This window comes from Lagenorhynchus albirostris, chromosome 11, assembly GCF_949774975.1.
Source record: "Lagenorhynchus albirostris chromosome 11, mLagAlb1.1, whole genome shotgun sequence".
In the NCBI taxonomy this organism is placed as follows: Eukaryota; Metazoa; Chordata; class Mammalia; order Artiodactyla; family Delphinidae; genus Lagenorhynchus; species Lagenorhynchus albirostris.
In genome coordinates, this window is record NC_083105.1 from 20,658,245 (window position 1) to 20,674,990 (window position 16,746).

At 37.5% G+C, this 16,746-nt stretch overlaps 1 protein-coding gene across 1 annotated transcript in view; it reads left to right on the forward strand.

The window, feature by feature from the left end:
• The window catches only part of SLC5A8 (solute carrier family 5 member 8), a 62,211-nt gene that overhangs the window by 18,741 nt on the left and 26,724 nt on the right, over positions 1 to 16,746 (forward strand). The window contains exons 6-9 of the mRNA XM_060164976.1: positions 1,617 to 1,757; positions 4,694 to 4,823; positions 8,868 to 8,956; positions 9,393 to 9,505. Coding sequence (XP_060020959.1) covers positions 1,617 to 1,757; positions 4,694 to 4,823; positions 8,868 to 8,956; positions 9,393 to 9,505 — 473 coding nt within the window. The remainder of the gene's footprint in view (positions 1 to 1,616; positions 1,758 to 4,693; positions 4,824 to 8,867; positions 8,957 to 9,392; positions 9,506 to 16,746) is intronic.

The window sequence follows — 16,746 nt, forward strand, 5'->3', positions numbered from 1 at the left end:
CAAGATTCAGATTCCAAGGAAGAAAGCCTCCAGTTGGCCTAGCGTGGGCATGATTCCATCCTGTAGCTAGTGCAGAGCAGAACATTTTGATTGACCACCATTTAGACTGTTTAATGGAGAAATGGTCGTTTCCCCAAGGCAAACCTAGGCTGCTGTTACCAGAAGAAGGGGGAATGGATACCAAGAGGCAGAAACAGCCAGTGGCCACTTGGGAGACTTGGATTACTCCCAGATCTCTTCCTAGTCAGCTAGGTTGAGGGGAAAGGGTGTGGAGTCAGTCATTTTTCTGCAAAGTAACTGTCACTTTATACAAAGAGTACATACATTGCTGCATTGAAACGATAACTTATACATCAGTAAGAGATTCTAAAAAGTAAAAAATTAGACATTTTTATGTCCGTTACAAGGTTGTCAACAATTAAGGAATAATGAAAGGCCTTATTGTATATCCCTTGTTATTCAGATATGTTTTGAGAATATGGTGGGCAATAAATCTGCCCTTGTTGAGATAAATGAAGGGAAGGATTTTGTGTTGGTATTTTCTGTATGGTCTATAGTTGACACATGTATTCTGTATTGCCAAAACCACTGAAGTGGATGTTTTAAATCTTGTCTTACTTCCTTCAAGTAACTCGCTGAACCCTTTGGTTCTTGACTTTTATTAGCTAGTATAGTAGCTACTTTCTCTATGGGAGAAAGGGCCAACACCCTTAAAACTCTTAGACTTTGATATTAAGTGTTAGAGAATGGAATAGAGGCTCTTATCTTTCCATAAGCAGGCTGGAAAATGCATAAATATGTAGCACTTTACTCAACTGATCTCAAATATAAGCTTTGAAGTGGAATTGCAGAATTTCATAATTTTCAGAAAGTTTCCATTGAAACTAATTCTGCAGAAAATTTTCAAGCTTATATTGTATATGAGAGATGAACAGACTCATTCCTTCCAAGGTGATATGTTAAGAAGGATTAAAAGATGTATTGAATGTGGAAGTTGAGCTTTCTTTGTAGCAATGTTTTGTAAATGTCATAATGACTTTGAACTATGAGTACTTAGTTTGTGCACAGAGCATTTTAAGAACAGATTATAATGACATGAAAACCATTAAACTGCATTAATTGAATTCTTAAGCTTGAATATAAAGTAGAACTATGACTATACATGTGCTAGGAGAGGAATTACACACACAAAATGTGTCAATATTGTGTTCATTTCAGTACCATTTCTATTGCTGCAGTGTACCTAGGAATCTTTCTCTCTTTTTTCAGCTTCATGCTCCTCTCTGATTACAGCATAGCAGACTTGTTTAAATAATTTCCTATGGCCATGGGAGAACAATTTCTATAAATGCTCAGAATGATTGGAACATTCATTTTTTCCCCCTGTCCCATCCAGAATTTCCAAATCTCTGAAAGTATCAATTTTTATTTCATTGAACTTAAGAATATTTCTACCTTTTATATTACTTAATCGGTACATATTTATGTATGTATATTTATAAATATTTATTTATGTTTATGTAGGTATACATTGCTTGATTCCAAAATTACTCTAGGAAGACTTCTGTAGTGTTTGGCTGGGACTTCAAATTTGTTTTCTGTTTGTTTTCATTTAGTTTTAATCCTAACCCTTTGCAAAGACACACATTCTGGACAATTGTTATAGGAGGGACCTTCACATGGACCAGCATCTATGGAGTCAACCAATCCCAAGTGCAGAGATATATTTCCTGTAAAAACAGATTCCAGGCAAAAATGTAAGACAAACTATGGTATATGAATCATGAATAACTATCAGTTGTCTTTATGGAAACTCTTTCAAAAGTCAAGCTTTGCTCAAGTTTAAGTCTTTTGTGTCATGAAATTCTAAGAGATAAATGATATACTACAAAAGGATCACATAGAACAAAGTGGCATTGTATGTTTTAAATCAGATATTTAAAAATATTTATATCAGTTATTAAGTAAAACAAATCTTATCAAATAAATAGGCATTTATTGTGCATCTGTTTGTATGAGGAACTGTAGAGAATAAAAATGATAAATGTATGACTCTTGTCATGAAGGAACTTAGCATCAAATTAGGAAAATATATGCAAGTATGTGAAAAGTAAACTAACACTAGAGGTATAACAGTTCTGTGAAACAGTATAACAATATAGAGGAAATGTTCTAGAGCATTATATTGCCAGATGTGCTGGTGCATTTTATTTTCAGACACAGTCGTGGGTTTATAACCTTGTTCTAATACTTCTACTTGAGTGATTTGGCGTGAGTCACTTAGACTCTCCGAGCTTCAGTTTCTAAACTTGTAAAATGAGCATAAGATATCACACAACTCGTGGAGGTATTATAAAATACTGTGTTTGGCACGCATGTGGTAGGGATCCATTAAATGTGAATTCCTTTTTCCACCTCAAATCATGGGATGTGAAGGCAGGGGATAAGTGAGAGATTCTTGTCAAGCAGGCAGGTCCTGAAGAATGACCACATGTGGGCAGGTGAAGAAGTGTGGGAGAGCATGCTGGGTAGGCAGAGTGATTTGGGCAAAGCACAGAGGTGGGAAGGACAGCATGGTCAGGGGACTTTCCAGCCCATTTTGGCTTCTGCAAAGAGTATGAACAGTGGCTGGTTCTTTGTCAGGAGGCCTCAGATAAGCTTGGTGACTAGTGCTTTTCATGCTGATATATCAGGCTATGCATTTAGGGGCTATAAAACTCTTAAGTAGCTTGATTAAGAGTAACAAGGGGGTTGGAGTAGGAGGAGTGGCAGTTCTGTTGCTATTCAAAGGGGAATGTGAGAAATATACGAGGTCATGTGTCAATATATGAGAGTAAATTGGTTTAGACATTATCTGTCTTTGGTAAATTCCACAATGAAAAATCTATATGAGTATGATAACTGGATATGGAATCCCCCAAAAGTGAGCTTAGGAGTTCTGCTACTTTAAGACACTTTAAAGGAATATAATTTATATATCCATTAATCCATCTACATTAGCACTGATGCCTCTCCCAAAGTAATTGTGCACATGCTCTTCTTTGGGAACACGCTTCTTTGAGAACATGGAGCTCAAAAAGCCAATTTTACAACTGAAAGAACAGCATTAGAGCTTTCTTAGTAAGAAACAATTTCCTTCAGAACAGTCCAGTGTGTCTCTTTAACAAGAGCTCAGGGGGACCATTTCCTCCCACTTTTTAACATTGGCTCCATGGGAAGAATGAGTCCCAGCCAAAAAGTCAAGACCTACTGACATTGATTGACTGGGTACAATATCAGATCTACATGAATGGCATTAAAGTAAAATAAAACAATATAATCAAGTGTTAACTCATATATAAGTGAGGTGTGTTGACTGAGAAAGTGTCTGGGTATATTTTCTGATGATTTGGAGATGAGATATAGTTCTAGTACTTTTAGACAATAACAAAACATGTGGTGAATGTAGTCAGTCAAGGAAAAAGGCTAGCAATCTGTTGTGGGACCTGCTGCAAGGTAGCTTCTCCCGGAAGCAGACTCTGAGATGGAGGTTAGCATGCCAGAGTCTACTAGGGCATCACCACTGGAACAGAGAAGGAAGGGAAGGAAGAAGGATTGGCCAGAGGGAGAAGTTGGACTGTAATGCAGTCTCAACAGAGGCCTCAAGGGGAGCCCCAGGGCTGGGATGACCCTTCAGACTGTCCCAAGTTGGCCTGAGGGGACTTAGTCTTTAAACCTCTGAATCCAGTTGTCATTTTATGCAAAATGACATACCTGGGGAAGGAGGTATGAGTTGGTGGGTGTGGGGAGACCTCTCTTCAGCCTAGGGCAACTTATCAGCGTCCACTACAGCACCCCTGGGGGGAAAATGTAGCCACCCTAGTGGGAGAAATATTTACTATCAACTGATGATTAAGACATAGCATTCAATGATATTAACACTAATAATATCAATACCATTTAACAAGTGTTTTATTACATGCCGTGGTACTATATGATATATACTATTTTATTTAGTTTCACTTATAACTCGGTGAGGTAGGCATTGTTATTTCTAGCTGTAAATGAAGAAACTGAGAGTCAGAGAGATTAAATTACTTGCCCAAGGTCACATATGGTAGGGAGAGCTAAGATTTATGCTCAGGACTGACTCCAGTGCTATTAAACCTTTACACTCTACTGGAGCACACACCATTAATTAAAATGCTGAACATTGTTTTGGAAGATACCTGTCCAAGGAATACAGGTTTGCCTTTCCTGTATTTAATGGATGGCATCACAAACCACATTTAAACAAGCCTGACGAGTTGCTATGTAAAGGATAACAGTGTTTAGCAGTTTATAATTGCATCACTTTTAAAGGTAAAATGAGTAATAGTCACTGCCCTGTTTACTATTAAAATCTCTATTTCGTGACAAGAGGTCCTGAAGGACTGTAACTAGACACCCCTATAAAGATAATAATGCCCATGGAACTCTGACCAGGAGGATTCATTCATTCAATGGCAAAATCCCATCTATTCCAAGTATTAACAAATACATCATAAACAGAAGGTTAGACCAGAATAAAATCCGTAGCATTTTCGAGAACCAAAAGAGAATGCACATCTATTGAGTATAATCATGAAAGTCTCTTCTATTTATGTAACAATTTTCCTCATCTTTGAGATGGAAATTAAAATTGTCATTTGCTGGTTTGTTTTCCCTTCTTTAGGTCTCTCTACATCAATCTTGTGGCACTCTGGTTGATCCTGACCTGCACAGTGCTATGTGGGCTCGCCCTGTATTCCAGATACCGTGACTGTGATCCTTGGACAGCCAAGAAAGTGTCTGCACCAGACCAGGTCCAGTACCGTGTGTTTCTTACACATGCAAGAATGACATTCAGAAACCTTGTTGGCTGGGAGGAAAGAATGTTCATGTTCTTGTAAAGTAAGAGCAAATAGGCACAATATAATCATCTTTAGCTTCTATAAAGCATTTGGAAAAAATTTATTTTAGCAGCTATAGCAAAAATGAAGAATGCTACATCCAATAACAATATTGAAATACCTGGCAAAGTTTCAAGGTAGGTGTTAAATAGAAACAGCTCAAGGCTGGGAGTAGAAATATAAACACAATTTAAAAAAAGCCCAAAACTATATACAAACTGTGGTACCGTGGAACATTTTGTGGGTTTAGATTGTTCATTGATAATCAGTTTACCTTCCAGTTGGTTTTTTTTTTTTTAATTTATTTGGCTGCGCAGGTTTTAGTTGCGGCACACGGGATCTTCGTTGCCGTGTGCGGGTTCTTTTTTAGTTGCAGCATGCGGGATCCAGTTCCCTGATGAGGGATCAAACCAGTGCCCTCTGCATTGGGACCTCTGAGTCTTAACCACTGGACCACCAGGGAAGTCCCACCTTCCAGTTTTTAAATGATATGGAAATGGATCTAAAAGTGAACATTTATTGAGCACCAGCTATGTGATGAGGTTCTGTGCCAAGAGCTTTGCATGCTTTATTTCTTTCAGTTCTTACAACCCTATAATTCTAATTTTATAGACAAGGAAATGAATCTCAGAGAGGTTGTATAATTTGCCCAAGGTCACATAGTTAATGAATAAGAACAGCTGCAAGCACTCATCAAATACCATGGGCCAGGCACGATTATAAATGCTTTATATAAACTTTAACTTTTAATCCTCACAGAAACAGTGCCGTGATGATCTCCCTTTCAAAAATAAGGAAACTGAGGCACAGAGAGGTTAAATAACCAGCTGGTAAACTGGAGCCAGGATTCAAACCCAGGCAGGCTGCCGCCAGTGTCCTAACTTTGAACCTCTATGCCATAGACCATCTTTCAGAAAGCGTAGCTAGAATCCAAACCCAGGACTGCTGGAGTCGATTGTAAATCAAGTGCCCAGGGGACTTATTAGAATGATGACACGTTGAACTTTATGTTGGTGTAAATGCATAACATACTCCCAGAAAAATGCAACTTTGTGGGGTTAGGAAATGAGAGCATCCTTGATCTGTGTATCTCAACCCTACCTTAATCTTTGCCCTCCTGTTGATAAACAGATCTTTCTATTTCTTCAGAGAATCCAAGAATCGTATTTACTCTGAAGTTGGAGGCACTATTCCATTTTATTTTCTTTAGTCAAGAATATTTTGTGATTTTTGTCAATCGTTATTATCTGTGAAGACCATAGGGACAAAATTTTTTTTCTAATATGGCTTCCCCTTCCCCGGGCCAAAAAAATCCAAAAAAAACCCCAAAAAACAACAAAAAAATTTTTTTAAACCTACAGCTTCCTAACCTTGAGACCAACTTGTCATAGATTGTACACAGGGGGTGTCTTGCATGCATGCATTTATCATTCAGAGAGCATGTGATAAATTTTTGAAAAAGAAAGAGATTTTCTCTGAATTATTCCACTAGTGTGTTGATTATTAACCAGTTAATTCAATTGACATTTTCCTGGGGTTACAATGGAAGTAAGGCAGTCAGTAGAAGATCAGGTCAAAAGCTTAACCCAAGAGAGCAAAGATATGTTTCTGCTACACTCTTCTGTAGCTCACCCTGAGGAAGCCATGACCTGAATGACCTGAATGACCTGAGGGGTCATTCAGAATCTAAAATATAAGGCCGAAGATTTTTGAGAAAGTTGACAATAGGGTAGAGGATTTTAGATCTCGTTTTAATACTAACGATGGAAACTTAACTTTGGCTTATGTATAGAATATTTCTTGAAATTAAACTTGTAAGATGTCTTGGAAAAATGGGTGTTGAACTCATATAGAGAGAAGCGTTATTCTCTTTTTCTGAGAATAAAGAATTAATAAGTTTTAGTTGTTAAATGAGATCAAAGAGGCTGATGAGAATGGGCATAGCATCCACTGTGTACTATTGGGAGAAGGAATCAATGATGTTTCAATGAAATGAGAGGGCATTTGTCTAGAAAATTATCCTCTTAGGACTCTTTTGATTGAAAAACAAGTTTTGCCGAAAGACTGCCACATAACACAATGCTGAAGGCATACACCTTCCCATCCTTATTTAATACTTATTTTTTAAGCGGTAACTTATCAAAAAGCAAGTATTAGGAGTGTTTTTTTTTTTAAAGAAACAAGTTGAGGAATTTTGTGAGGTTACTCTCCACTCATCACTGTGTCTCATACAACAGTTGACCCTTGAAAAACATGGGGTTAGGGGTAGCGACCGTCTGCACAACAGAAACCTACGTATAATTTTTGACTCCCCTAAAACTTAACTACTAATAGCCTACTGTTGACCAGAAGCCTTACCGATAACATAAACAGTTGATTGACACATATTTTTTACGTTATATGGATTATATATGGTATTCTTACAATAAAGTAAGCCAGAGAAAAGAAAGTGTTATTAAGAAAATTATGAAGACAAGAAGATACGTTTACAGTACTGTACTGATTGATACCATAAGTTTACCTTGTCTGTTTACAAGATGAATCGTCTGTCAGTACCTACATCAATGTTGTCTTATGTGACACAAAACACTGCAGATGTTATACTTATTACTAACACAGGATGTCAAAAATGAAAGATAATGTGCAAAAGAAATTCATATTTATTTACAGGTATAATAAGTCATGCATTGATAAAGAAGCAGCAATATGATTGCTTTATTATAGCCTAGTGTAATTGATACGATTGCTTTGTGGTAGCCTCGCCTATATGGTAATAAATGAATCATTATAAAGTTTGGATGGCATACAGTATTACAGTCATATTGATAATACAGCATTGGAAATTTTTTTTTTAAATCACCTGTGATTATCGGTTGATGCACAGTTTCTCCAATTATGAGAGAGGCATACTGTGTAGTATAATATTATTATATAAATATAATTATATAAATATAATTCTTTGAAAGCAAAGTTATAAAACAGTAAAAAAAAAAAAACCCTAACATTATTTTTATATTAAATGTCACTCACCTCATGCCTATGTAAGGGTAGGCTATCCTTGCAGAGATACTATGTAATACAAATCTTGCATACGATGTTCTACACGTACATTTTTCTGTATTTATTGAAAAAAATCAACATTTACGTGGACCCACACAGTTCAAACTTGTGTTGTTCAAGGGTCAACTGCATATGCAGCTATAATTACATTTTCAATCCTGAACAGTGATTGAAGTTCACAAATATAATCTTGAGTCATCAAGTAAAGTTAAATTAAGTGAATTCTTCTTACTTAAGCACAGAGGTATGTAAAATACTTCCTTTAAATTGATTTATTATTCCAAAGAATGAGAACAGCTACCTATTACTGAGCCTATTCTGTGTACTATACTAAGAACTTACACAGATTATCTAATTTAACTTTTTTTTTTTTTTTTTTTTTTTTTTTTTTTTGGTGGTACGCGGGCCTCTCACTGTTGTGGCCTCTCCCGTTGCGGAGCGCAGGCTCCGGACGCGCAGGCTCAGCGGCCATGGCTCACGGACCCAGCCGCTCCGCGGCACGTGGGATCCTCCCGGACCGGGGCACGAACCCGCGTCCCCTGCATCGGCAGGCAGACTCTCAACCACTGCACCACCAGGGAAGCCCTAATTTAACTTTTATAGCAACTCTGTGAGGTTAGGATTATTATTCCTATTTTACAGATGGGGAAACTGAGGCTCAGAGAAATTAAATAACAAAAGCCACATCTGTCTGAATCCAGAGCCTGTACCCTTAACTACTGTGCTATTCTTTTCTTTAAGTGTTAGCAGGTAAAGAGTTTAATTTTATATATTTGGACATTTCAGTTATGTGGAATAGCTTCCTTCAGTTCTTGAAGAAGAACAAGATAAATGAGGTGTTAATTAATTTCATTTCATAGCAAATAGTACTCAAGAGTAAATTTTGGAATTTTTCAGCTCATGCCTTATTTGGCACTGGACATTCTGCAAGATTATCCGGGACTTCCTGGACTTTTTGTGGCCTGTGCTTACAGTGGAACATTAAGGTATGAACTATGACTCTAATAATATAAGATTTCCCTTTTGGGATCTTTCTTTTGTTATTGGATATTTGCGGGGGATAAAGCTGAATTCTGGACATGAGCACAAATGGCCCTCATATAGGTAATGTACTCCATGTCTTCTCTCTGTTGGTCCAACTCTTCTCTCTAGGGGCTGGATATTGTCATCAGTCTCTTTTGTTTTTTTAATTAATTAATTAATCAGTTAACTTTTGGCTGCGTTGGGTCTTCGTTGCGGTGCGCAGGCTATAGGCCTTCAGGCCTAAATCAACTATACTTCAATAAAAAAATTTTTTTTTAAGTAATGTAGAAATCTGGTTATATTTTAGAAGTGACAATATGTTTTCCCTTTTCTTTTACCTTATTAAAGTATTATTAAAGTTTAAACATTACTAATCAAAATTGTGATTTTCCCTTACAGCACAGTGTCCTCCAGTATTAATGCCTTAGCAGCAGTAACTCTGGAAGACCTAGTAAAATCTCGCTTCCAATCTCTCTCAGAAAGGTCTCTCTCTTGGATTTCCCAAGGAATGAGTAAGTTTTTGTTTCACAATTCCATTTTAGCTCTGGGAGATGATTTTTAGAAATACCAGAAATTCTTTTCCGTGGAAAATATAGAGTAAGTGAGTGTGAGCGTATATACACTCACATGCATGTGACTTAATGCAGTCATGGCCATATTTGCAATCAGGATTTCAGACATACTTCAAACAATTGTGAGGCCACCACAAAGAACAATTGCCAGGGGCTTCCCTGGTGGCGCACTGGTTGAGAGTCCACCCGTCGATGCAGGGGACACGGGTTCGTGCCCCTGTCCGGGAAGATCCCACATGCCGCGGAGCGGCTGGGCCCGTGACCCATGGCTGCTGAGCCTGCGCGTCCGGAGCCTGTGCTCTGCAACGGGAGAGGCCACAGCAGTGAGAGGCCCGCGTACAGCAAAAAAAAAAAAAAAAAAATTGCCAGGGGTGCCATTTGGCTAGCCTTCTTTCCTACCTTCTTCCTATCCCACATCTATGTTAAAATTCTTAGCCATAGTTAAAAATTTAACCCTGTACCATCTAAAACGTACACCCCAGTTTTAAGAAATATTCTTAGTTTGGAACCAAGAGCCATGCTTTTTCTGTATTACCTAAGAGGGCACTGCCAGTTTAAGATATAGTCTGTGTGTATGGATTGAAGATAAAGGAACAGAGCATTATGATTTTTTACTGGTCTTGATTGTCTGTTCTCTCTGCACATGTAGACTGTCCAGAAGATAATCAATAAAATTGTCCAAGGTATGCTTAACTCCTTCATTTAATATGAATGCTTAAATTCATAGATTATAGGACCTTATTAGGGGTTAAGTATCATATTGAATGGAAAGGTCTTTAACCTTAGTTCCCAGATGTCCCAGCTGTAATAGCTGACTCAAAAGAATCTGGCTAGTGTACTTCCTTCTTCATTTTCAAATCTTGGGTATACATGTTTTGGGATGAATGACTAACGAACTTATTATTTTAAAAAGAATCTTTAACCTCAATAGCACTAATAGACTGTCAAAGACATAGTAAATAATATTCTGTTTTAAAGCATAGTTCTATATATAATTGCCATGACTGTAGCCTGGAATAAGTACTTACTTTATATTCTTAAGTGTCCCCTAAATTTAACTAGCATTGCATCATTTTATTATGTACCTGATTTTAATCCTGGAGCGTAATTTCAGAATGATACAATGTTTCCTAAAGGGTATTTAGATGGGTTCATTATGGGATTGTTGAAGCTGTGTGGTTTAGTAGAACGCATAGGTTTTTTTTGTTTGTTTGCTTGTTTTTTGCGGTACGCGGGCCTCTCACTGCTGTGGCCTCTCACTGCTGTGGCCTCTCCCGCTGCGGAGCAACAGGCTCCGGATGCGCAGCCTCAGCGGCCATGGCTCACGGGCCCAGCTGCTCCGCGGCATGTGGGATCCTACCGGACCGGGGCACGAACCCGTGTGCCCTGCATCGGCAGGCGGACTCTCAACCACTGCGCCACCAGGGAAGCCCCGAATAGAAGCTTTTGAAGCTAGACAGACTCAGTCTTGTTTCACCAGTTAACTAGCTGTTAGCCTTGAGCAAACCCATTTGAGCCTCTGTTTCTTTATATGGAAAATGAGAACAAAAAATATTCACTTTGCAGGTACTATGAGGTTTAGAGATAATCCATGTAAAACAAGAGGCACTAACTGGTACTTAGGAATGATGTTGATGATGCTTAATAACAAATCAGCTCCGCTAGTGTAGATGAGGCTTTCATTCATTTTGAAAGGTTGTATATAGTCATTATCTTGAGGTATATACAGTAAGGACATCATAGAGAAGAACACGGCAAATGACTTGAATGTTTCCGATAACTTTGAGCACAAAAAACCCACAATGGTGACCATTCATGAGCTGCCAAATAGAGAGGAATTTAGCTAAATATGTTGGAAATACTGTTTAGAATAGAATTTGGAGGCATGAAAAATCATTGCAACCAAAGCACTTTGAAAAAATTAATGTAAGTTATTCAGGTGCAATAAGATTATTTACTCACTATGCTTAACAAAGGTGTGAGTGCTTGTGTTAAGATAGAAATAACATAAGGAATGCACTAATTTTTTGATGAACACATTTCTCATTCATTTTATTTTTTGTATTTTGAAGATTATGTGTGGGAAATTATATTAACAGATTTCAGGTGATTTTTGCTGAATGGAAGTCTTTAAAAATAAGAATAGGGGGTGGGTTTAATAAAAAAAATTTTTTTTCCCATAGTAATTTTAAAAGCAAAATGTATACTTGGAGAAAATCTGGAAAATACTGAAAGCCAAAAGAGAAAAAAAAATCCCTTAAGCTGACCACTGACGTTGGCTTGAGAATTTGTATAAAGTTTCAGGAAAATAGTTTGGTAGAAGGGGGAATATAATACTTGTCCTGAAACTGCCTTTCTTTGCTAGCTTAACAGGAAAGGTTTGTGGATGTTGATGGAGATTATGCGAAGGTTAAAGGTCCTAAAACACTCTTTGATGTGGATTGCTACTTCCCAGGAGAAATGAACACTTAAATTCGGAAGACTTTCTGAAGTTTATTACTCCCTTCCCCCATCATGTTATACAGAGCAGAGCTGAATTGCGTCCTATTTCTGGCAAACTGAAAACAGACACCTGAGCCTTCCTTTTTTTTTTTTTTAACATCTTTATTGGAGTATAATTGCTATAAAATGGTGTGTTAGTTTCTGTTTTATGACAAAGTAAATCAGCTATACATACACATATATCCCCATATCGCCTCCCTCTTGTGTCTCCCTCCCACCCTCCCTATTCCACCCCTCTAGGTGGTCACAAAGCACTGAGCTGATCTTCCTGTGCTGTGCGGCTGCTTCCCACTAGCTATCTATTTTATGTTTGGTAGTGTATATATGTTCATGCCACTCTCTCACTTCGTCCTAGCTAACCCTTTCCCATCCCTATGTCCTCAAGTCCATTCTCTACGTCTGCGTCTTTATTCCTATCCTGCCCCTAGGTTCTTCAGAACCTTTTTTTTTTTTTTAGATTCCATATATATGTGTTAGCATATGGTATTTGTTTTTCTCTTTCTGACTTACTTCACTCTGTATGACAGTTTCAAGGTCCATCCACCTCACTACAAATAACTCAATTTTGTTTCTTTTTATGGCTGAGTAATATTCCATTGTATATATGTGCCACATCTTCTTTATCCATTCATCTGTTGATGGACACTTAGGTTGCTTCCATGTCCTGGCTATTGTAAATAGAGCTGCAATGAACATTATGGTACATGAATCTTTTTGAGTTATGGTTTTCTCAGGATATATGCCCAGTAGGGGAATCGCTGGGTTGTATGGTAGTTCTATTTTTAGTTTTTTAAGGAACATTCATACTGTTCTCCATTGTGGCTGTATCAATTTACACTCCCACCAACAGTGCAAGAGTGTTCCCTTTTCTCCACACCCTCTCCAGCATTTATTGTTTGTAGATTTTTTGATGATGGCCATTCTGACTGGTGTGAGGTGATACCTAATTGTAGTTTTGATTTGCATTTCTCTAGTGATTACTGATGTTGAACATCCTTTCATGTGTTTGTTGGCAATCTGTATATCTTCTTTGGAGAAATGTCTATTTAAGTCTTCTGCCCATTTTTGGATTTGGTTGTTTGTTTTTTTGATATTGAGCTGCAGGAGCTGCTTGTAAATTTTGGAGATTAATCCTTTGTCAGTTGCTTCATTTGCAAATATTTACTCCCATTCTGAGGGTTGTCTTTTTGTCTTGTTTATGGTTTCCTTTGCTATGCAAAAGATTTTAAGTTTCATTACGTACCATTTGTTTGGTTTTGATTTTATTTCCCATTTCTCTAGGAGGTGGGTCAAAAAGGATCTTGTTGTGATTAATGTCATAGAGTGTTCTGCCTATGTTTTCCTCTAAGAGTTTTATAGTGTCTGGGCTTACATTTAGGTCTTTAATCCATTTTGAGTTTATTTTTGTGTGTGGTGTTAGGAAGTGTTCTAATTTCTTTCTTTTACATGTAGCTGTCCAGTTTTCCCAGCACCCTTATTGAAGAGAGGCTGTCTTTTCTCCATTGTATATTCTTGCCTCCTTTATCAAGGATAAGGTGACCATACGTGTGTGGGTTTATCTCTGGGCTTTCTATTCTGTTCCATTGATCTGTCTTTCTGTTTTTGTGCCAGTACCACACTGTCTTGATTACTGTAGCTTTGTAGTATAGTCTGAAGTCAGGGTGCCTGATTCCTCCAGCTCCATTTTTTGTTCTCAAGATTGTTTTGGCTATTTGGGGTCTTTTGTGTTTCCATTCAAATTGTGAAAATTTTTGTTCTAGTTCTGTGAAAAATGCCAGTGGTAGTTTGGTAGGGATTGCATTGAATCTGTAGATTGCTTTGGGTAGTAGAGTCATTTTCACAATGTTGATTCTTCCAAACCAAGAACATGATATATCTCTCCATCTGTTTGTATCATCTTTAATTTCTTTCATCAGTGTCTTACAGTTTTCTGCATATAGGTCTTTTATCTCCTTTGGAAGGTTTATTCCTAGGTATTTTATTCTTTTTGTTGCACTGGTAAATGGGAGTGTTTCCTTAATTTCTCTTTCAGATTTTTCATCATTAGTGTATAGGAATGCAAGAGAATTCTGTGCCTTAATTTTGTATCCTGCTACTTTACCGAATTTATTGATTAGCTCTAGGAGTTTTCTGGTAGCATCTTTAGGATTCTCTATGTATAGTATCATGTCATCTGCAAACAGTGACAGCTTTACTTCTTCTTTTCCAATTTGGATTCCTTTTATTTCTTTTTCTTTTCTGTTTGCTGTGGCTAAACCTTGCTAAACTATGTTGAATAATAGGGGTGAGAGTGGGCAACCTTGTTTTGTTCCTTATCTTAGTGGAAATAGTTTCAGTATTTCACCATTGAGGACAATGTTGGCTGTGGGTTTGTCATATATGGCCTTTATTATGTTGAGGAAATTCCCTCTATGCCTACTTTCTGGAGGGTTTTTATCATAAATCGGTGTTGAATTTGATCGAAAACTTTTTCTGTATCTATTGAGATGATCATATGGTTTTTATCCTTCACTTTGTTAATATGGTGTATCACATTGATTGCTTTGCGTCTATAGAAGAATCCTTGCATTCCTAGCATAAATCCCAGTTGATCATGGTTTGTGATCCTTTTAATGTGCTGTTGGATTCCGTTTCCTACTCCTCAATACATTAGTGTATTGTTTATACAGCCTCCATTTGTTTGTATTTTTTACAGATTTTTTCCTGTAATTGACATCTAATCTCATAGCGTTGTGGTTGGAAAAGATACTTGATATGATTTCAATTTTCTTAAATTTACCAAGGCTTGATTTGTGACCCAAGATATCCATCCTGGAGAATGTTCCATGAGCTCTTGAGAAGAAAGTGTATTCTGTTGTTTTTGGATGGAATGTCCTATAAATATCAATTAAGTCCATCTTGTTTAATGTACCATTTAAAGCTTGTGTTTCCTTATTTATTTTCATTTTGGATGCTCTGTCCATTGGTGAAAGCATGGTGTTAAAGTCCCCTACTGTTATTGTGTTACAGTCGATTTCCCCTTTTATGGCTCTTAACATTCGCCTTATGGATTGAGGTGCTCCTATGTTTGGTGCATAAATATTTACAATTGTTATATCTTCTTCTTGGATTGATCCCTTGATCATTATGTAGTGTCCTTCTTTGTCTCTTCTAATAGTCTTTATTTTAAAGTCTATTTTGTCTGATATGAGAATTGCTACTCCAGCTTTCTTTTGATTTCCATTTGCATGGAATATCTTTTTCCATCCCTTCACTTTCAGTCCATATGTGTCCCTAAGTCTGAAGTGTATCTGTTGTAGACAGCATACATACGGATCTTGTTCTTCTATCAATTCAGCCAGTCTATGTCTTTTTGCTGGAGCATTTAATCCATTTACATTTAAGGTAATTATCGATATGCATGTTCCCATTACCATTTTCTTAACTGTTTTGGGTTTGTTATTGTGGGTCTTTTCCTTCTCTTGTGTTTCCTGCCTAGAGAAGTTCCTTTAGCATTTGTTGTAAAGCTGGTTTTGTGGTGCTGAATTCTCGTAGCTTTTGCTTGGCTATAAAGGTTTTAATTTCTCTGACCAATCTGAATGAGATCCTTGCTATGTAGGGTAATCTTGGTTGTAGGTTTTTCCTTTCATCACTTTAAATATGTCCTGCCACTCCCTTCTGGCTTGCAGAGTTTCTGCTGAAAGATCAGCTATTAACCTTATGGGGATTCCCTTGTATGTTATTTGTTGCTTTTCCCTTGCTGCTTTTAATATTTTGTCTTTGTATTTAATTTTTGCTGGTTTGATTAATATGAGTCTTGGCATGTTTCTCCTTGGATTTATCCTATGTGGGATTCTGTGTGCTTCCTGGACTTGATTGACTATTTCCTTTCCCATAATAGGGAAGTTTTCAGCTATAATCTCTTCAAATATTTTCTCAGTCCCTTTTTTTTTTTCTCTTCTTCTTCTGGGACCCCTATAATTCAAACGTTGGTGTGTTTAATGTTGTCCCAGAGGTCTATCAGGTTTTCCTCAGTTCTTTTCATTCTTTTTCCTTTATTCTGCTCTGTGGTAGTTATTTCTACTATTTTATCTTCCAGGTCACTTTTACATTTTTCTGCCTCTGTTATTCTTCTATTGATTCCTTCTAGAGAATTTTTAATTTCATTTATTGTGGTGTTCATCTTTGTTTGCTCTTTAGTTCTCCTAGGTCCTTGTTACATGTCCCTTGTATTTTCTCCATTACTATCATTCCTCTGAATTCTTTTTCAGGTAGACTGCCTATTTCCTGTTCATTTGTTTGACTGGTGGGTTTTTACCTTGCTCCTTCATCTGGCATATTTCTCTGTCTCCTCATTTTGCTTAACTTACTGTGTTTGGGGTCTCCTTTAGTAGGCTGCAGGTTTTTAGTTCCTGGTTTTTTTGGTGTCTGCCCCCAGTGGGTAAGATTGATTCAGTGGGTTGTGTAGGCTTCCTGGTGGAGGGAACTGGTGCCTGTGTTCTGGTGGATGAAGCTGGATCTTGTCTTTCTGGTGGGCAGGACCACGTCAGTGGTGTGTTTTGGTATGTCTGTGAACTTATTATGATTTTAGGCAGCTTCTCTGCTAATAGGTGGGGTTGTGTTCCTTTCTTGCTAGTTGTTTGGCATGGGGTGTCCAGCACTGGAGCTTGCTGGTTGTTGAGTGGAGCTGGATCTTAGCA